Source organism: Phalangium opilio, unplaced genomic scaffold (assembly GCF_054372755.1).
Source record: "Phalangium opilio isolate 3A_F unplaced genomic scaffold, DU_Popi_V2 ptg000118l_1, whole genome shotgun sequence".
NCBI lineage: Eukaryota > Metazoa > Arthropoda > Arachnida > Opiliones > Phalangiidae > Phalangium > Phalangium opilio.
Window position 1 is genome coordinate 1005851 of NW_028324211.1, and position 19194 is coordinate 1025044.

Sequence of the window (19194 nt, forward strand, 5' to 3'; positions counted from 1 at the left end):
TAGTATCGTTTCTTAATAAAGAATTTACAAAACTGACCTCCGATACCGGGGACTGAACCCGGGCCTTCTGGGTGAAAGCCAGGTTGCCTAGCCACTAGACCATATCGGATCTGCTTGAGTTTTCACCATTGAGCTTCTTCTATCGTTTCATAATAAAGATTTTAGAAAACTGACCTCAGATAACGGGAATTGAATCCGGGCTTTCTGGGTGAAAGCCAGATATCCTAGCCACTAGACCATATCGGATCTGCTTGAGTTTTCACCATTGAGCTTCTTCTATCGTTTCATAATAAAGATTTTAGAAAACTGACCTCCGATACCGGGAATTGATCCCGGGCCTTCTGGGTGAAAGCCAGATATCCTAGCCACTAGACCGTATCGGATCTGCTTGAGTTTTCACCATTGAGCTTCTTCTATCGTTTCATAATAAAGATTATAGAAAACTGACCTCAGATAACGAGAATTGAATCCGGGCTTTCTGGGTGAAAGCCAGATATCCTAGCCACTAGACCATATCGGATCTGCTTGAGTTTTCACCATTGAGCTTCTTCTATCGTTTCATAATAAAGATTTTAGAAAACTGACCTCAGATAAAGGGAATTGAATCCGGGCCTTCTGGGCGAAAGCCAGATATCCTAGCCACTAGACCATATCGGTTCTGCTTGAGTTTTCACCATTGAGCTTCTTCTATCGTTTCATAATAAAGATTTTAGAAAACTGACCTCAGATAAAGGGAATTGAATCCGGGCCTTCTGGGTGAAAGCCAGATTGCCTATCCACTAGACCATATGGGATCTGCTTGAGTTTTCACCATTCAGTTTCTTCTATCGTTTCATAATAAAGATTTTTGGAAACTGACCTCAGATACCGGAAATTGAACAAGTGCCTTCTGAATGAATCCAGATATCCTAGCCACTAGACTATGTCGGATCTGTTTGGGTTTTAACAATTGAGTTCCTAGTATCGTTTCGTAATAAAGTTTTTAGAAAACTGACCTCCGATACCGGGAAATGGACCCGGGCCTTCTGGGTGAAGGCCAGATATCCTAGCCAATAGACCATATCGGATCTATTTGGTTTCTCAAAATTGAGCTCATTGTATCGTTGACTTATAGCGTTTTCCTTTGTGTCCTCGCGGAGCGCTCCCATGGAGGAATAAAACTAGGAGATCCTTTTCTTCAAAAACAGTCTTTAACGTTTTCCGTTGTGGTCGCCAGAGAGCGCTCCGAGATCGCTCCATATTTTCGTGCTACGTCATCGCTCTAGCTCGGAGGACCGAATATATATAGTTGCTCCCAATGAAAGACAAGAGATTTTTGAGAGCGGTTTTGTGACGCGTCGTCTGGTAATCTCGTCGTGATTGTTAGGCCAAGGGCTAAATATTTTGAGAATTATTATGGCTTCCAATCATCATGATCAAATTATTTTTGAGTCTTTTTATTGTAACGATAAAAACGAAATACAAAGACATAATAACGGAGAAATATTATGTATCGTAATTAAAAATGGTAAGTTCTTTCTTTATTTTGTTTCTATTGTAAAAAGCTTAGCTTGGCCCGCTTGGGTAAAATTGATGAGGCTTATAACCTACAATTTTACCAAGATTCAACAAAGTTGATTGTTTACATGTATAGAAAAAAGATGGAAATCATGACAATCTTTTTCTAGATGCCATGAGTAAAAGCCACATTTTCTATTTTATGAATGTATTCTGATTTATTGAACACGTTATTATGGTAATTATCAATTTGTCTCAACATTGTAGGTGAACGATTCTTAATGACGTTCAGTGATAAGCAACTAAAAGATTGTGGACTTATCAATTACCAGACCAAACCTTCCTTGGCTACACAAGAACCATCGACATCTAATAGCATTTCGTCACCACAGCCACTGACTTCTAATCGCGTTTCGTCACCACAACTATCGACATCTAATCGCGTTTCGCCACCACAACTATCGACATCTAATCGCGTTTCGTCACCACAACTATCGACTTCTAATCGCGTATCTTCACCACAACTATCAACTTCTAATCGCGTATCTTCACCACAACTCTCAACGTCTAATCCTGTTTCTTCACCACAACCTTCCCTTTCTCCCACTGTTGTCTCACCACTTCAATCCTCTGATGATAAACCGTCAAAAGGTAAATTCAGATACTCATTCATTGATTGAAGAACAATACAGGTGATTAATTTCGCTATTTAATTTAGAATGGGGTACAACAGAAACCAAGCTACTGTTAGATAAGTATGAAACCTACATGATTCAGGTAGGACCAATGAAGAAATTCAAGAACAAGAAAACAATGTGGACCAAAATCTCTAGCGATATTGAAGAGATCTTAGGCATCGTCTGGACTTCGGATCAATGTAGCACACGTTACAAAACTGTGATGAAGAGAAAGAAAGATTCGGAGAAAAATAATAAAACTTCAGGCTCAACAAGAAAAGATGTTGAATATGAAAATGAAATATCAAAGATTTCCGCTTTAGACGACAGCATCGAACCAGAAGTTTTAAGAGGTGTTACGCGTGTAGAAATTGCTGAAAAACGCCCATCAGAAACAGTGGCTACGGATGGTTCCAAAAAGAAAAAGGTAAGAAACAATGACAAATTGACTGAAACTTTATACAATATAAATAAAATTAAGGAAGAGGCCAAAGAAAGGCGTCATAAAGAAAAAATGGACCTCTTACGTGAATTATTTTCAAAAAAAAATGACTAATTTGAAAAAAAAACTTTGTTCCATTCATCTTCATATGTTCAAAAAAACATTGTATCATCTATTTTCAAACAAATTTGCTTCATTATTATTTATTTTCAAAAAAAATTGTATCATCATTATTTATTTTCAAGAAACATTTCTATCATTATTTATTTTCAAAAAACATGTCTGTCATTATTTATTTAAAAAAACAAAAAGACATTGTATCATTATTATCAAAAAACATGTCTGGCATTATTTATTTAAAAAAAACAAAACAAAAAGACATTGTATCATTATTATCAAAAAACATGTCTGTCATTATTTATTTAAAAAAAACAAAACAAAAAGACATTGTATCATTATTATCAAAAAACATGTCTGTCATTATTTATTTCAAAAAAACAAAAAGACATTGTATCATTATTATTTTCAAAACAGAAATCAAAAAACGCAAATTGTATCATTAATCATTATTTATTTTCAAAAAACATTACTATCATTATTTATTTAAAAAAACAAAAAGACATTGTATCATTATTATTTTCAAAACAGAAATAAACAAATGCAAATTGTATCATTAATCATTATTTACTTTCAAAAAACATTTCTATCACTATTTATGTAAAAAAAACAAAAAGACATTGTATCATTATTATTTTCAAAACAGAAATCAAAAAACGCAAATTGTATCATTAATCAATAATTATTTTCTTTAAAAAATACACATTCGTTATTTGTTGTCAAAAAAAGTCAATCACAACTTTGAAACCAAACAAATTATATCAATCATTACTTTTCCAAAAATCTCACTCATTTTGAAAAAAAAAACAAACGTATCATAAATCATTATTTATTTTGAAAAAAAGTATCAGAAATCAGTACTTGATTAAACCAAAATGGCATTTGAGCGAAAGATCTAAAGTTGTTTATCTGAATTTATTTTAATCCATCGCAGATTCTTTTTCTTTTCGCTTCCCCGCGAGCTAGTAAATCTTTAATCCGTTCATTTTGATGTTCAATTTCTTCAGGACAAGGTTCTGGCAAATTATCATCCGTTTCACTATCAGAACTATCATCATTGCTACCAGAAGCATCAGATACCCATTGGTCTTTGTGATCTATGCAGAGATTATGCAGTACACAACATGCCATAATAAATTTCGACATGCGATTTACTCCGTGAAAATCTATCCTTGTTAATTGACGAAAACGTTGCTTTAAAATACCAAAAGTATTTTCAATTAAAACCCTAGTAGCACAAAATCTAAGATTGTATAGTTTTTGTTTTTCAGTTAGAGGCCTGGAATCGGGGTAAGGTTTTAGAAGCCATTCTCTTAAAGGATATGCAGCATCTCCAATGATGTGATATTCATTAGAACACAAATTAGGTAGTTCTTTGTTGATAAACGATAGCTTAAGAACTCGTGAGTCATGAATTTTGCTGGGTATGCCGGTAAAAACATCTAGAAACCTTCTATTTGGGTCACAAATTCCTTGTAATGTTATTGACGCCATGTCATGCCTATTAGTGTATGTTGATTTAATTTTGTGAGCTGGAGTTCTTATGCTGATGTAACTACCATCAATACATCCCAGAATACCAGGAAAGCCTGCTACCTAATCAAAATTGTATAACATTCAATAGTTTGGCAAAATGTGTGGAGATATAGTAAATACGTCTCTAAAATCTTGTTCAATTTTGTCTTTTTCTTCTCGGGTTGATGGAAATTTAATTATCGTCGGTGCAATCTTGACCAAAAATTCTAGCACACGTTGAATAATCCTAAACATTGACGTTTCAGCAATGCCAAATCGGCCAGCCACAACACGCATGCAAGATTTGTTTCCAGCAAACCTGGAAATTATTCTAAACGTTTTAATATAAAATAAAAATATGAAAACGCTTTCAAGTCACAAACATACCACAGAAACGCTAAAATATGGGTTTCAGCAGTAATTGGGTTCCGGCCACCATGTTTCGCATTCACTGGAAAGAATTCAGATTCCTCAAAACGTGCAATGATCGAGGCACAAGTATCACGTTTCAAACGAAAGTTCCTTCTAAACTATGTAAATACCATAATTACATCAATTAGTATATATCAAGAACGAATTTAGGATGGTATCCTGAATTCGTTCTTGATATCATGCGTTTCATATAATTGATTAATCAATTACCCTCAATTACTTACTTCTTCATCTGTATATTCTTCGACAACATTTCCAATGTAATGCATAATTTTTGGTCGTTTTGTTCTAGTTTTGAGTATCAGCAAAATGTCTTCATCGGAACTGTCTGTAGATGATTCAAGAAATAGATACGACACTCTCATTTCGTTCGTCGCCATTTTGAAAACGTCTGTAACTACGTCATAAGGCGCTCGATTTTGGTCGCTCCGTCTCCCGAGTCGGAGCGGTTGGGATCAATCCGGGAGCAAACCGGGAGGGAGCGACTGGGCCAATGTAAGACACGCCTCCGTCTCGGAGCAGCTTTCTTTTTTCCTATGAAAGACGATTTATTTTTCGGAGCGCTCCGGGAGCGCTCGGATCAACTCAAAGAAAAACGCTCTTTAACGAAGCTGGAAACTACTACTACCATTTTTATTGCTCCATGGGAGCGCTCCGCGAGGACACAAAGGAAAACGCTATAATAAAGCTTTTAGAAAACTGACCTCCGATACCGGGAATTGAACCCGGGCCTTTTGGGTGAAAGCCACATATCCTAGCCACTAGACCATATCGGATCTGCTTGAGTTTTCACCATTGAGCTTCTTCTATCGTTTCATAATAAAGATTTTAGAAAACTGACCTCAGATAACGGGAATTGAATCCGGGCCTTCTGGGTTAAGCCAGATATCCTAGCCACTAGATCATATCGGATCTGCTCGGGTTCTAACAATTGAGTTCCTAGTATCGTTTATTAATCTGCTTGGGTTTTAACAATTGAGTTCCTAGTATCGTTTCTTAATAAAGAATTTACAAAACGGACCTCCGATACCGGGGACTGAACCCGGGCCTTCTGGGTGAAAGCCAGGTTGCCTAGCCACTAGACCATATCGGATCTGCTTGAGTTTTCACCATTGAGCTTCTTCTATCGTTTCATAATAAAGATTTTAGAAAACTGACCTCAGATAACGGGAATTGAATCCGGGCTTTCTGGGTGAAAGCCAGATATCCTAGCCACTAGACCATATCGGATCTGCTTGAGTTTTCACCATTGAGCTTCTTCTATCGTTTCATAATAAAGATTTTAGAAAACTGACCTCCGATACCGGGAATTGATCCCGGGCCTTCTGGGTGAAAGCCAGATATCCTAGCCACTAGACCGTATCGGATCTGCTTGAGTTTTCACCATTGAGCTTCTTCTATCGTTTCATAATAAAGATTATAGAAAACTGACCTCAGATAACGAGAATTGAATCCGGGCTTTCTGGGTGAAAGCCAGATATCCTAGCCACTAGACCATATCGGATCTGCTTGAGTTTTCACCATTGAGCTTCTTCTATCGTTTCATAATAAAGATTTTAGAAAACTGACCTCAGATCAAGGGAATTGAATCCGGGCCTTCTGGGCGAAAGCCAGATATCCTAGCCACTAGACCATATCGGTTCTGCTTGAGTTTTCACCATTGAGCTTCTTCTATCGTTTCATAATAAAGATTTTAGAAAACTGACCTCAGATAAAGGGAATTGAATCCGGGCCTTCTGGGTGAAAGCCAGATTGCCTATCCACTAGACCATATGGGATCTGCTTGAGTTTTCACCATTCAGTTTCTTCTATCGTTTCATAATAAAGATTTTTGGAAACTGACCTCAGATACCGGAAATTGAACAAGTGCCTTCTGAATGAATCCAGATATCCTAGCCACTAGACTATGTCGGATCTGTTTGGGTTTTAACAATTGAGTTCCTAGTATCGTTTCGTAATAAAGTTTTTAGAAAACTGACCTCCGACACCGGGAATTGAACCCGGGCCTTTTGGGTGAAAGCCAGATATCCTAGCCACTAGACCATATCGGATCTGCTTGAGTTTTCACAATTGAGCTTCTTCTATCGTTCCATAATAGAGATTTTAGAAAACTGACCTCAGATTACGGGAATTGAATCCGGGCCATCTGGGTTAAGCCAGATATCCTAGCCACTAGACCATATCGGATCTGCTCGGGTTCTAACAATTGAGTTCCTAGTATCGTTTCTTAATAAAGAATTTAGAAAACTGACCTCCGATACCGGGGACTGAACCCGGGCCTTCTGGGTGAAAGCCAGATTGCCTATCCACTAGACCATATCGGATCTGCTTGCGTTTTCACTATTGAGCTTCTTCTATCGTTCCATAATAGAGATTTTAGAAAACTGACCTCAGATTACGGGAATTGAATCCGGGCCATCTGGGTTAAGCCAGATATCCTAGCCACTAGACCATATCGGATCTGCTCGGGTTCTAACAATTGAGTTCCAAGTATCGTTTCTTAATCTGCTTGGGTTTTAACAATTGAGTTCCTAGTATCGTTTCTTAATAAAGAATTTACAAAACTGACCTCCGATACCGGGGACTGAACCCGGGCCTTCTGGGTGAAAGCCAGGTTGCCTAGCCACTAGACCATATCGGATCTGCTTGAGTTTTCACCATTGAGCTTCTTCTATCGTTTCATAATAAAGATTTTAGAAAACTGACCTCAGATAACGGGAATTGACTCCGGGCTTTCTGGGTGAAAGCCAGATATCCTAGCCACTAGACCATATCGGATCTGTTCAGTTTTCACCATTGAGCTTCTTCTATCGTTTCATAATAAAGATTTTAGAAAACTGACCTCCGATACCGGGAATTGATCCCGGGCCTTCTGGGTGAAAGCCAGATATCCTAGCCACTAGACCATATCGGATCTGCTTGAGTTTTCACCATTGAGCTTCTTCTATCGTTTCATAATAAAGATTTTAGAAAACTGACCTCAGATACCGGGAATTGAACAAGTGCCTTCTGGGTGAATCCAGATATCCTAGCCACTAGACCATATCGGTTCTGCTTGAGTTTTAACAACTGAGTTCCTAGTATCGTTTCTAAATAAAGAATCTAGAAAACTGACCTCCGATACCGGGAACTGAACCCGGGCCTTCTGGGTGAAAGCCAGATTGCCTATCCACTAGCCCATATGGGATCTGCTTGAGTTTTCACCATTCAGTTTCTTCTATCGTTTCATAATAAAGATTTTTGGAAACTGACATCAGATACCGGGAATTGAACAAGTGCCTTCTGGGTGAATCCAGATATCCTAGCCACTAGACTATATCGCATCTGTTTGGTTTCTCAAAATTGAGCTCATTGTATCGTTGACTAATAAAGTTTTTAGAAAACTGACCTCCGATACCGGGAATTGAACCCGGGCCTTTTGGGTGAAAGCCAGATATCCTAGCTACTAGACCATATCGGATCTGCTTGAGTTTTCACCATTGAGCTTCTTCTATTGTTTCATAATAAAGATATTAGAAAACTGACCTCAGATAACGGGAATTGAATCCGGGCCTTCAGGCTTAAGCCAGATATCCTAGCCACTAGACCATATCGGATCTGCTCTGGTTCTAAAATTGAGTTCCTAGTATCGTTTCTTAATGTGCTTGGGTTTTAACAGTTGAGTTCCTAGTATCGTTTCTTAATAAAGAATTTAGAAAACTGACCTCCGATACCGGGAACTGAACCCGGGCCTTCTGGGTGAAAGCCAGATTGCCTCTTCACCAGCCCATATCGGATCTGCTTGAGTTTTCACCATTGAGCTTCTTCTATCGTTTCATAATAAAGATTTTTGGAAACTGACATCAGATACCGGGAATTGAACAAGTGCCTTCTGGGTGAACCCAGATATCCTAGCCACTAGACCATATCGGATCTTTTCGGGATTTAACAATTGAGTTCCTAGTATCGTTTCTTAATAAAGTTTTTAGAAAACTGACCTCCGATACCGGGAAATGAACCCGGTCCTTCTGGGTGAAGGCCAGATATCCTGGCCAATAGACCATATCGGATCTATTTGGTTTCTCACAATTGAGCTCATAGTATCGTTGACTAATAAAGTTTTTAGAAAACTGACCTCCGATACCGGGAATTGAACCCGGGCCTTCTGGGTTAAGCCAGATATCCTAGCCACTAGACCATATCGGATCTACTCGGGTTCTAACAATTGAGTTCCTAGTATCATTTCTTAATAAAAAAATTTAGAAAATTGACCTCCGATACCGGGAATTGAACCCAGGCCTTCTGGGTGAAAGCCAGATATCCTGGCCACTAGACTATATCGGATCTGCTCGAGTTTTCACCATTGAGTTTCTTCTATCGTTTCATAATAAAGATTTTAGAAAACTGACCTCCGATACCGGAAATTGTACCCGGTCCTTCTGGGTGAAGGCCAGATATCCTAGCCAATAGACCATATCGGATCTATTTGGTTTCTCACAATTGAGCTCATAGTATCGTTGACTAATAAAGTTTTTAGAAAACTGACCTCCGATACCGGGAATTGAACCCGGGCCTTCTGAGTTAAGCCAGATATCCTAGCCACTAGACCATATCGGATCTACTCGGGTTCTAACAATTGAGTTCCTAGTATCGTTTCTTAATAAAAAAATTTAGAAAATTGACCTCCGATACCGGGAATTGAACTCAGGCCTTCTGGGTGAAAGCCAGATATCCTGGCCACTAGACTATATCGGATCTGCTTGAGTTTTCACCATTGAGTTCCTTCTATCGTTTCATAATAAAGATTTTAGAAAACTGACCTCCGATACCGGAAATTGTACCCGGTCCTTCTGGGTAAAGGCCAGATATCCTAGCCAATAGACCATATCGGATCTATTTGGTTTCTCACAATTGAGCTCATAGTATCGTTGACTAATAAAGTTTTTAGAAAACTGACCTCCGATACCGGAAATTGTACCCGGTCCTTCTTGGTGAAGGCCAGATATCCTAGCCAATAGACCATATCGGATCTATTTGGTTTCTCACAATTGAGCTCATAGTATCGTTGACTAATAAAGTTTTTAGAATACTGACCTCCGATACCGGGAATTGAACCCGGGCCTTCTGGGTGAGAGCCAGATATCCTAGCCACTAGACCATATAGGATCTACTCGGGTTCTAACAATTGAGTTCCTAGTATCGTTTCTTAATAAAGAATTTAGAAAATTGACCTCCGATACCGGGAACTGAACCCGGGCCTTCTGGGTGAAAGCCAGCTTGCCTATCCACTAGACCATATCGGATCTGCTTGGGTTTCCACTATTGAGCTTCTTGTATCGTTTCATAATAAAGATTTTAGAAAACTGACCTCAGATACCGGGAATTGAACCCGGGCCTTCTGGATGAAAGCCAGATATCCTAGCCACTAGACCATATCGGATCTGCTTGAGTTTCACCATTGAGCTTCTTCTATCGTTTCATAATAAAGATTTTAGAAAACTGACCTCAGATACCGGGAATTGAACCCGGGCCTTCTGGGTGAAAGCCAGATATCCTGGCCACTAGACTATATCGGATCTGCTTGAGTTTTCACCATTGAGTTTCTTCTATCGTTTCATAATAAAGATTTTAGAAAACTGACCTCCGATACCGGAAATTGTACCCGGTCCTTCTGGGTGAAGGCCAGATATCCTAGCCAATAGACCATATCGGATCTATTTGGTTTCTCACAATTGAGCTCATAGTATCGTTGACTAATAAAGTTTTTAGAAAACTGACCTCCGATACCGGGAATTGAACCCGGGCCTTCTGGGTTAAGTCAGATATCCTAGCCACTAGACCATATCGGATCTACTCGGGTTCTAATAATTGAGTTCCTAGTATCGTTTCTTAATAAAAAATTTAGAAAATTGACCTCCGATACCGGGAATTGAACCCAGGCCTTCTGGGTGAAAGCCAGATATCCTGGCCACTAGACTATATCGGATCTGCTTGAGTTTTCACCATTGAGTTTCTTCTATCGTTTCATAATAAAGATTTTAGAAAACTGACCTCCGATACCGGAAATTGTACCCGGTCCTTCTGGGTGAAGGCCAGATATCCTAGCCAATAGACCATATCGGATCTATTTGGTTTCTCACAATTGAGCTCATAGTATCGTTGACTAATAAAGTTTTTAGAAAACTGACCTCCGATACCGGAAATTGTACCCGGTCCTTCTGGGTGAAGGCCAGATATCCTAGCCAATAGACCATATCGGATCTATTTGGTTTCTCACAATTGAGCTCATAGTATCGTTGACTAATAAAGTTTTTAGAATACTGACCTCCGATACCGGGAATTGAACCCGGGCCTTCTGGGTGAGAGCCAGATATCCTAGCCACTAGACCATATAGGATCTACTCGGGTTCTAACAATTGAGTTCCTAGTATCGTTTCTTAATAAAGAATTTAGAAAATTGACCTCCGATACCGGGAACTGAACCCGGGCCTTCTGGGTGAAAGCCAGCTTGCCTATTTACTAGACCATATCGGATCTGCTTGGGTTTCCACTATTGAGCTTCTTGTATCGTTTCATAATAAAGATTTTAGAAAACTGACCTCAGATACCGGGAATTGAACCCGGGCCTTCTGGATGAAAGCCAGATATCCTAGCCACTAGACCATATCGGATCTGCTTGAGTTTCACCATTGAGCTTCTTCTATCGTTTCATAATAAAGATTTTAGAAAACTGACCTCCGATACCGGAAATTGTACCCGGTCCTTCTGGGTGAAGGCCAGATATCCTAGCCAATAGACCATATCGGATCTATTTGGTTTCTCACAATTGAGCTCATAGTATCGTTGACTAATAAAGTTTTTAGAAAACTGACCTCCGATACCGGAAATTGTACCCGGTCCTTCTGGGTGAAGGCCAGATATCCTAGCCAATAGACCATATCGGATCTATTTGGTTTCTCACAATTGAGCTCATAGTATCGTTGACTAATAAAGTTTTTAGAATACTGACCTCCGATACCGGGAATTGAACCCGGGCCTTCTGGGTGAGAGCCAGATATCCTAGCCACTAGACCATATAGGATCTACTCGGGTTCTAACAATTGAGTTCCTAGTATCGTTTCTTAATAAAGAATTTAGAAAATTGACCTCCGATACCGGGAACTGAACCCGGGCCTTCTGGGTGAAAGCCAGCTTGCCTATTTACTAGACCATATCGGATCTGCTTGGGTTTCCACTATTGAGCTTCTTGTATCGTTTCATAATAAAGATTATAGAAAACTGACCTCAGATACCGGGAATTGAACCCGGGCCTTCTGGATGAAAGCCAGATATCCTAGCCACTAGACCATATCGGATCTGCTTGAGTTTCACCATTGAGCTTCTTCTATCGTTTCATAATAAAGATTTTAGAAAACTGACCTCAGATACCGGGAATTGAACCCGGGCCTTCTGGGTGAAAGCCAGATATCCTGGCCACTAGACTATATCAGATCTGCTTGAGTTTTCACCATTGAGTTTCTTCTATCGTTTCATAATAAAGATTTTAGAAAACTGACCTCCGATACCGGAAATTGTACCCGGTCCTTCTGGGTGAAGGCCAGATATCCTAGCCAATAGACCATATCGGATCTATTTGGTTTCTCACAATTGAGCTCATAGTATCGTTGACTAATAAAGTTTTTAGAAAACTGACCTCCGATACCGGGAATTGAACCCGGGCCTTCTGGGTTAAGCCAGATATAATAGCCACTAGACCATATCGGATCTACTCGGGTTCTAACAATTGAGTTCCTAGTATCGTTTCTTAATAAAAAAATTTAGAAAATTGACCTCCGATACCGGGAATTGAACCCAGGCCTTCTGGGTGAAAGCCAGATATCCTGGCCACTAGACTATATCGGATCTGCTTGAGTTTTCACCATTGAGTTTCTTCTATCGTTTCATAATAAAGATTTTAGAAAACTGACCTCCGATACCGGAAATTGTACCCGGTCCTTCTGGGTGAAGGCCAGATATCCTAGCCAATAGACCATATCGGATCTATTTGGTTTCTCACAATTGAGCTCATAGTATCGTTGACTAATAAAGTTTTTAGAATACTGACCTCCGATACCGGGAATTGAACCCGGGCCTTCTGGGTGAGAGCCAGATATCCTAGCCACTAGACCATATAGGATCTACTCGGGTTCTAACAATTGAGTTCCTAGTATCGTTTCTTAATAAAGAATTTAGAAAATTGACCTCCGATACCGGGAACTGAACCCGGGCCTTCTGGGTGAAAGCCAGCTTGCCTATTTACTAGACCATATCGGATCTGCTTGGGTTTCCACTATTGAGCTTCTTGTATCGTTTCATAATAAAGATTATAGAAAACTGACCTCAGATACCGGGAATTGAACCCGGGCCTTCTGGATGAAAGCCAGATATCCTAGCCACTAGACCATATCGGATCTGCTTGAGTTTCACCATTGAGCTTCTTCTATCGTTTCATAATAAAGATTTTAGAAAACTGACCTCAGATACCGGGAATTGAACCCGGGCCTTCTGGGTGAAAGCCAGATATCCTGGCCACTAGACTATATCAGATCTGCTTGAGTTTTCACCATTGAGTTTCTTCTATCGTTTCATAATAAAGATTTTAGAAAACTGACCTCCGATACCGGAAATTGTACCCGGTCCTTCTGGGTGAAGGCCAGATATCCTAGCCAATAGACCATATCGGATCTATTTGGTTTCTCACAATTGAGCTCATAGTATCGTTGACTAATAAAGTTTTTAGAAAACTGACCTCCGATACCGGGAATTGAACCCGGGCCTTCTGGGTTAAGCCAGATATAATAGCCACTAGACCATATCGGATCTACTCGGGTTCTAACAATTGAGTTCCTAGTATCGTTTCTTAATAAAAAAATTTAGAAAATTGACCTCCGATACCGGGAATTGAACCCAGGCCTTCTGGGTGAAAGCCAGATATCCTGGCCACTAGACTATATCGGATCTGCTTGAGTTTTCACCATTGAGTTTCTTCTATCGTTTCATAATAAAGATTTTAGAAAACTGACCTCCGATACCGGAAATTGTACCCGGTCCTTCTGGGTGAAGGCCAGATATCCTAGCCAATAGACCATATCGGATCTATTTGGTTTCTCACAATTGAGCTCATAGTATCGTTGACTAATAAAGTTTTTAGAAAACTGACCTCCGATACCGGGAATTGAACCCGGGCCTTCTGGGTTAAGCCAGATATCCTAGCCACTAGACCATATCGGATCTACTCGGGTTCTAACAATTGAGTTCCTAGTATCGTTTCTTAATAAAAAAATTTAGAAAATTGACCTCAGATACCGGGAATTGAACCCAGGCCTTCTGGGTGAAAGCCAGATATCCTGGCCACTAGACTATATCGGATCTGCTTGAGTTTTCACCATTGAGTTTCTTCTATCGTTTCATAATAAAGATTTTAGAAAACTGACCTCCGATACCGGAAATTGTACCCGGTCCTTCTGGGTGAACGCCAGATATCCTAGCCAATAGACCATATCGGATCTATTTGGTTTCTCACAATTGAGCTCATAGTATCGTTGACTAATAAAGTTTTTAGAAAACTGACCTCCGATACCGGAAATTGTACCCGGTCCTTCTGGGTGAAGGCCAGATATCCTAGCCAATAGACCATATCGGATCTATTTGGTTTCTCACAATTGAGCTCATAGTATCGTTGACTAATAAAGTTTTTAGAATACTGACCTCCGATACCGGGAATTGAACCCGGGCCTTCTGGGTGAGAGCCAGATATCCTAGCCACTAGACCATATAGGATCTACTCGGGTTCTAACAATTGAGTTCCTAGTATCGTTTCTTAATAAAGAATTTAGAAAATTGACCTCCGATACCGGGAACTGAACCCGGGCCTTCTGGGTGAAAGCCAGCTTGCCTATTTACTAGACCATATCGGATCTGCTTGGGTTTCCACTATTGAGCTTCTTGTATCGTTTCATAATAAAGATTTTAGAAAACTGACCTCAGATACCGGGAATTGAACCCGGGCCTTCTGGATGAAAGCCAGATATCCTAGCCACTAGACCATATCGGATCTGCTTGAGTTTCACCATTGAGCTTCTTCTATCGTTTCATAATAAAGATTTTAGAAAACTGTCCTCAGATACCGGGAATTGAACCCGGGCCTTCTGGGTGAAAGCCAGATATCCTGGCCACTAGACTATATCGGATCTGCTTGAGTTTTCACCATTGAGTTTCTTCTATCGTTTCATAATAAAGTTTTTAGAAAACTGACCTCCGATACCGGGAATTGAACCCGGGCCTTCTGGGTTAAGCCAGATATAATAGCCACTAGACCATATCGGATCTACTCGGGTTCTAACAATTGAGTTCCTAGTATCGTTTCTTAATAAAAAAATTTAGAAAATTGACCTCCGATACCGGGAATTGAACCCAGGCCTTCTGGGTGAAAGCCAGATATCCTAGCCACTAGACCATATCGGATCTGCTTGAGTTTTCACCATTGAGCTTCTTCTATCGTTTCATAATAAAGATTTTAGGCAACTGACCTCAGATACCGGGAATTGAACCCGGGCCTTCTGGGTGAAAGCCAGATATCCTGGCCACTAGACTATATCGGATCTGCTTGAGTTTTCACCATTGAGTTTCTTCTATCGTTTCATAATAAAGATTTTAGAAAACTGACCTCCGATACCGGAAATTGTACCCGGTCCTTCTGGGTGAAGGCCAGATATCCTAGCCAATAGACCATATCGGATCTATTTGGTTTCTCACAATTGAGCTCATAGTATCGTTGACTAATAAAGTTTTTAGAATACTGACCTCCGATACCGGGAATTGAAAACGGGCCTTCTGGGTGAGAGACAGATATCCTAGCCACTAGACCATATAGGATCTACTCGGGTTCTAACAATTGAGTTCCTAGTATCGTTTCTTAATAAAGAATTTAGAAAATTGACCTCCGATACCGGGAACTGAACCCGGGCCTTCTGGGTGAAAGCCAGCTTGCCTATCCACTAGACCATATCGGATCTGCTTGGGTTTCCACTATTGAGCTTCTTGTATCGTTTCATAATAAAGATTTTAGAAAACTGACCTCAGATACCGGGAATTGAACCCGGGCCTTCTGGATGAAAGCCAGATATCCTAGCCACTAGACCATATCGGATCTGCTTGAGTTTCACCATTGAGCTTCTTCTATCGTTTCATAATAAAGATTTTAGAAAACTGACCTCAGATACCGGGAATTGAACCCGGGCCTTCTGGGTGAAAGCCAGATATCCTGGCCACTAGACTATATCGGATCTGCTTGAGTTTTCACCATCGAGTTTCTTCTATCGTTTCATAATAAAGATTTTAGAAAATTGACCTCCGATACCGGGAATTGAACCCAGGCCTTCTGGGTGAAAGCCAGATATCCTGGCCACTAGACTATATCGGATCTGCTTGAGTTTTCACCATTGAGTTTCTTCTATCGTTTCATAATAAAGATTTTAGAAAACTGACCTCCGATACCGGAAATTGTACCCGGTCCTTCTGGGTGAAGGCCAGATATCCTAGCCAATAGACCATATCGGATCTATTTGGTTTCTCACAATTGAGCTCATAGTATCGTTGACTAATAAAGTTTTTAGAAAACTGACCTCCGATACCGGGAATTGAACCCGGGCCTTCTGGGTTAAGCCAGATATCCTAGCCACTAGACCATATCGGATCTACTCGGGTTCTAACAATTGAGTTCCTAGTATCGTTTCTTAATAAAAAAATTTAGAAAATTGACCTCAGATACCGGGAATTGAACCCAGGCCTTCTGGGTGAAAGCCAGATATCCTGGCCACTAGACTATATCGGATCTGCTTGAGTTTTCACCATTGAGTTTCTTCTATCGTTTCATAATAAAGATTTTAGAAAACTGACCTCCGATACCGGAAATTGTACCCGGTCCTTCTGGGTGAACGCCAGATATCCTAGCCAATAGACCATATCGGATCTATTTGGTTTCTCACAATTGAGCTCATAGTATCGTTGACTAATAAAGTTTTTAGAAAACTGACCTCCGATACCGGAAATTGTACCCGGTCCTTCTGGGTGAAGGCCAGATATCCTAGCCAATAGACCATATCGGATCTATTTGGTTTCTCACAATTGAGCTCATAGTATCGTTGACTAATAAAGTTTTTAGAATACTGACCTCCGATACCGGGAATTGAACCCGGGCCTTCTGGGTGAGAGCCAGATATCCTAGCCACTAGACCATATAGGATCTACTCGGGTTCTAACAATTGAGTTCCTAGTATCGTTTCTTAATAAAGAATTTAGAAAATTGACCTCCGATACCGGGAACTGAACCCGGGCCTTCTGGGTGAAAGCCAGCTTGCCTATTTACTAGACCATATCGGATCTGCTTGGGTTTCCACTATTGAGCTTCTTGTATCGTTTCATAATAAAGATTTTAGAAAACTGACCTCAGATACCGGGAATTGAACCCGGGCCTTCTGGATGAAAGCCAGATATCCTAGCCACTAGACCATATCGGATCTGCTTGAGTTTCACCATTGAGCTTCTTCTATCGTTTCATAATAAAGATTTTAGAAAACTGTCCTCAGATACCGGGAATTGAACCCGGGCCTTCTGGGTGAAAGCCAGATATCCTGGCCACTAGACTATATCGGATCTGCTTGAGTTTTCACCATTGAGTTTCTTCTATCGTTTCATAATAAAGTTTTTAGAAAACTGACCTCCGATACCGGGAATTGAACCCGGGCCTTCTGGGTTAAGCCAGATATAATAGCCACTAGACCATATCGGATCTACTCGGGTTCTAACAATTGAGTTCCTAGTATCGTTTCTTAATAAAAAAATTTAGAAAATTGACCTCCGATACCGGGAATTGAACCCAGGCCTTCTGGGTGAAAGCCAGATATCCTAGCCACTAGACCATATCGGATCTGCTTGAGTTTTCACCATTGAGCTTCTTCTATCGTTTCATAATAAAGATTTTAGGCAACTGACCTCAGATACCGGGAATTGAACCCGGGCCTTCTGGGTGAAAGCCAGATATCCTGGCCACTAGACTATATCGGATCTGCTTGAGTTTTCACCATTGAGTTTCTTCTATCGTTTCATAATAAAGATTTTAGAAAACTGACCTCCGATACCGGAAATTGTACCCGGTCCTTCTGGGTGAAGGCCAGATATCCTAGCCAATAGACCATATCGGATCTATTTGGTTTCTCACAATTGAGCTCATAGTATCGTTGACTAATAAAGTTTTTAGAATACTGACCTCCGATACCGGGAATTGAAAACGGGCCTTCTGGGTGAGAGACAGATATCCTAGCCACTAGACCATATAGGATCTACTCGGGTTCTAACAATTGAGTTCCTAGTATCGTTTCTTAATAAAGAATTTAGAAAATTGACCTCCGATACCGGGAACTGAACCCGGGCCTTCTGGGTAAAAGCCAGCTTACCTATCCACTAGACCATATCGGATCTGCTTGGGTTTCCACTATTGAGCTTCTTGTATCGTTTCATAATAAAGATTTTAGAAAACTGACCTCAGATACCGGGAATTGAACCCGGGCCTTCTGGGTGAAAGCCAGATATCCTGGCCACTAGACTATATCGGATCTGCTTGAGTTTTCACCATTGAGTTTCTTCTATCGTTTCATAATAAAGATTTTAGAAAACTGACCTCCGATACCGGAAATTGTACCCGGTCCTTCTGGGTGAAGGTCAGATATCCTAGCCAATAGACCATATCGGATCTATTTGGTTTCTCACAATTGAGCTCATAGTATCTTTGACTAATAAAGTTTTTAGAATACTGACCTCCGATACCGGGAATTGAAAACGGGCCTTCTGGGTGAGAGACAGATATCCTAGCCACTAGACCATATAGGATCTACTCGGGTTCTAACAATTGAGTTCCTAGTATCGTTTCTTAATAAAGAATTTAGAAAATTGACCTCCGATACCGGGAACTGAACCCGGGCCTTCTGGGTGAAAGCCAGCTTGCCTATTTACTAGACCATATCGGATCTGCTTGGGTTTCCACTATTGAGCTTCTTGTATCGTTTCATAATAAAGATTTTAGAAAACTGACCTCAGATACCGGGAATTGAACCCGGGCCTTCTGGATGAAAGCCAGATATCCTAGCCACTAGACCATATCGGATCTGCTTGAGTTTCACCATTGAGCTTCTTCTATCGTTTCATAATAAAGATTTTAGAAAACTGACCTCAGATACCGGGAATTGAACCCGGGCCTTCTGGGTGAAAGCCAGATATCCTGGCCACTAGACTATATCGGATCTGCTTGAGTTTTCACCATTGAGTTTCTTCTATCGTTTCATAATAAAGATTTTAGAAAACTGACCTCCGATACCGGAAATTGTACCCGGTCCTTCTGGGTGAAGGCCAGATATCCTAGCCAATAGACCATATCGGATCTATTTGGTTTCTCACAATTGAGCTCATAGTATCGTTGACTAATAAAGTTTTTAGAAAACT

General features: G+C 40.3%; 1 protein-coding gene and 18 non-coding genes across 23 annotated transcripts; 1 reads left to right on the forward strand and 18 right to left on the reverse strand.

Annotated features, from left to right (window-relative positions):
* The first annotated feature begins 1111 nt into the window (after positions 1 to 1111).
* LOC149622908 (uncharacterized) lies at positions 1112 to 3293 on the forward strand. 5 transcript variants are annotated; one of them, XM_089853523.1, is made up of 5 exons: positions 1112 to 1507; positions 1634 to 1676; positions 1765 to 2148; positions 2216 to 2601; positions 2660 to 3293. In XM_089853523.1, the coding sequence occupies exons 1-5, from the start codon at positions 1505 to 1507 to the stop codon at positions 3221 to 3223; spliced, it is 1380 nt and encodes a 459-aa protein (XP_089709649.1). In that variant the 5' UTR covers positions 1112 to 1504; the 3' UTR covers positions 3224 to 3293. The 5 variants fall into 5 exon arrangements, with proteins under 5 accessions (XP_089709649.1, XP_089709648.1, XP_089709652.1 ...); XM_089853524.1 differs by having other exon boundaries at positions 1401 to 1507; positions 1634 to 1735; positions 1830 to 2148; XM_089853522.1 differs by lacking the exon at positions 1634 to 1676.
* Positions 3294 to 5384: 2091 nt separating this feature from the next.
* On the reverse strand, positions 5385 to 5456 carry TRNAE-UUC (transfer RNA glutamic acid (anticodon UUC)). The gene has a single exon. It is a non-coding gene; the product is annotated as a tRNA-Glu (tRNA).
* A 1203-nt stretch (positions 5457 to 6659) lies between these two features.
* Positions 6660 to 6731, reverse strand: TRNAE-UUC (transfer RNA glutamic acid (anticodon UUC)). The gene has a single exon. It is a non-coding gene; the product is annotated as a tRNA-Glu (tRNA).
* A 791-nt stretch (positions 6732 to 7522) lies between these two features.
* On the reverse strand, positions 7523 to 7594 carry TRNAE-UUC (transfer RNA glutamic acid (anticodon UUC)). The gene has a single exon. It is a non-coding gene; the product is annotated as a tRNA-Glu (tRNA).
* A 1337-nt stretch (positions 7595 to 8931) lies between these two features.
* Positions 8932 to 9003, reverse strand: TRNAE-UUC (transfer RNA glutamic acid (anticodon UUC)). The gene has a single exon. It is a non-coding gene; the product is annotated as a tRNA-Glu (tRNA).
* Positions 9004 to 9753: 750 nt separating this feature from the next.
* On the reverse strand, positions 9754 to 9825 carry TRNAE-CUC (transfer RNA glutamic acid (anticodon CUC)). Its single transcript has one exon. It is a non-coding gene; the product is annotated as a tRNA-Glu (tRNA).
* Positions 9826 to 10573: 748 nt separating this feature from the next.
* On the reverse strand, positions 10574 to 10645 carry TRNAE-UUC (transfer RNA glutamic acid (anticodon UUC)). The gene has a single exon. It is a non-coding gene; the product is annotated as a tRNA-Glu (tRNA).
* A 339-nt stretch (positions 10646 to 10984) lies between these two features.
* Positions 10985 to 11056, reverse strand: TRNAE-CUC (transfer RNA glutamic acid (anticodon CUC)). The gene has a single exon. It is a non-coding gene; the product is annotated as a tRNA-Glu (tRNA).
* Positions 11057 to 11668: 612 nt separating this feature from the next.
* Positions 11669 to 11740, reverse strand: TRNAE-CUC (transfer RNA glutamic acid (anticodon CUC)). The gene has a single exon. It is a non-coding gene; the product is annotated as a tRNA-Glu (tRNA).
* A 338-nt stretch (positions 11741 to 12078) lies between these two features.
* Positions 12079 to 12150, reverse strand: TRNAE-UUC (transfer RNA glutamic acid (anticodon UUC)). Its single transcript has one exon. It is a non-coding gene; the product is annotated as a tRNA-Glu (tRNA).
* A 339-nt stretch (positions 12151 to 12489) lies between these two features.
* Positions 12490 to 12561, reverse strand: TRNAE-UUC (transfer RNA glutamic acid (anticodon UUC)). The gene has a single exon. It is a non-coding gene; the product is annotated as a tRNA-Glu (tRNA).
* Positions 12562 to 12763: 202 nt separating this feature from the next.
* On the reverse strand, positions 12764 to 12835 carry TRNAE-CUC (transfer RNA glutamic acid (anticodon CUC)). Its single transcript has one exon. It is a non-coding gene; the product is annotated as a tRNA-Glu (tRNA).
* Positions 12836 to 13173: 338 nt separating this feature from the next.
* TRNAE-UUC (transfer RNA glutamic acid (anticodon UUC)) lies at positions 13174 to 13245 on the reverse strand. The gene has a single exon. It is a non-coding gene; the product is annotated as a tRNA-Glu (tRNA).
* Positions 13246 to 13584: 339 nt separating this feature from the next.
* On the reverse strand, positions 13585 to 13656 carry TRNAE-UUC (transfer RNA glutamic acid (anticodon UUC)). Its single transcript has one exon. It is a non-coding gene; the product is annotated as a tRNA-Glu (tRNA).
* A 750-nt stretch (positions 13657 to 14406) lies between these two features.
* Positions 14407 to 14478, reverse strand: TRNAE-CUC (transfer RNA glutamic acid (anticodon CUC)). The gene has a single exon. It is a non-coding gene; the product is annotated as a tRNA-Glu (tRNA).
* Positions 14479 to 15090: 612 nt separating this feature from the next.
* Positions 15091 to 15162, reverse strand: TRNAE-UUC (transfer RNA glutamic acid (anticodon UUC)). Its single transcript has one exon. It is a non-coding gene; the product is annotated as a tRNA-Glu (tRNA).
* Positions 15163 to 16048: 886 nt separating this feature from the next.
* Positions 16049 to 16120, reverse strand: TRNAE-UUC (transfer RNA glutamic acid (anticodon UUC)). The gene has a single exon. It is a non-coding gene; the product is annotated as a tRNA-Glu (tRNA).
* A 750-nt stretch (positions 16121 to 16870) lies between these two features.
* On the reverse strand, positions 16871 to 16942 carry TRNAE-CUC (transfer RNA glutamic acid (anticodon CUC)). The gene has a single exon. It is a non-coding gene; the product is annotated as a tRNA-Glu (tRNA).
* A 612-nt stretch (positions 16943 to 17554) lies between these two features.
* Positions 17555 to 17626, reverse strand: TRNAE-UUC (transfer RNA glutamic acid (anticodon UUC)). The gene has a single exon. It is a non-coding gene; the product is annotated as a tRNA-Glu (tRNA).
* Between the last annotated feature and the right edge of the window lie 1568 nt (positions 17627 to 19194).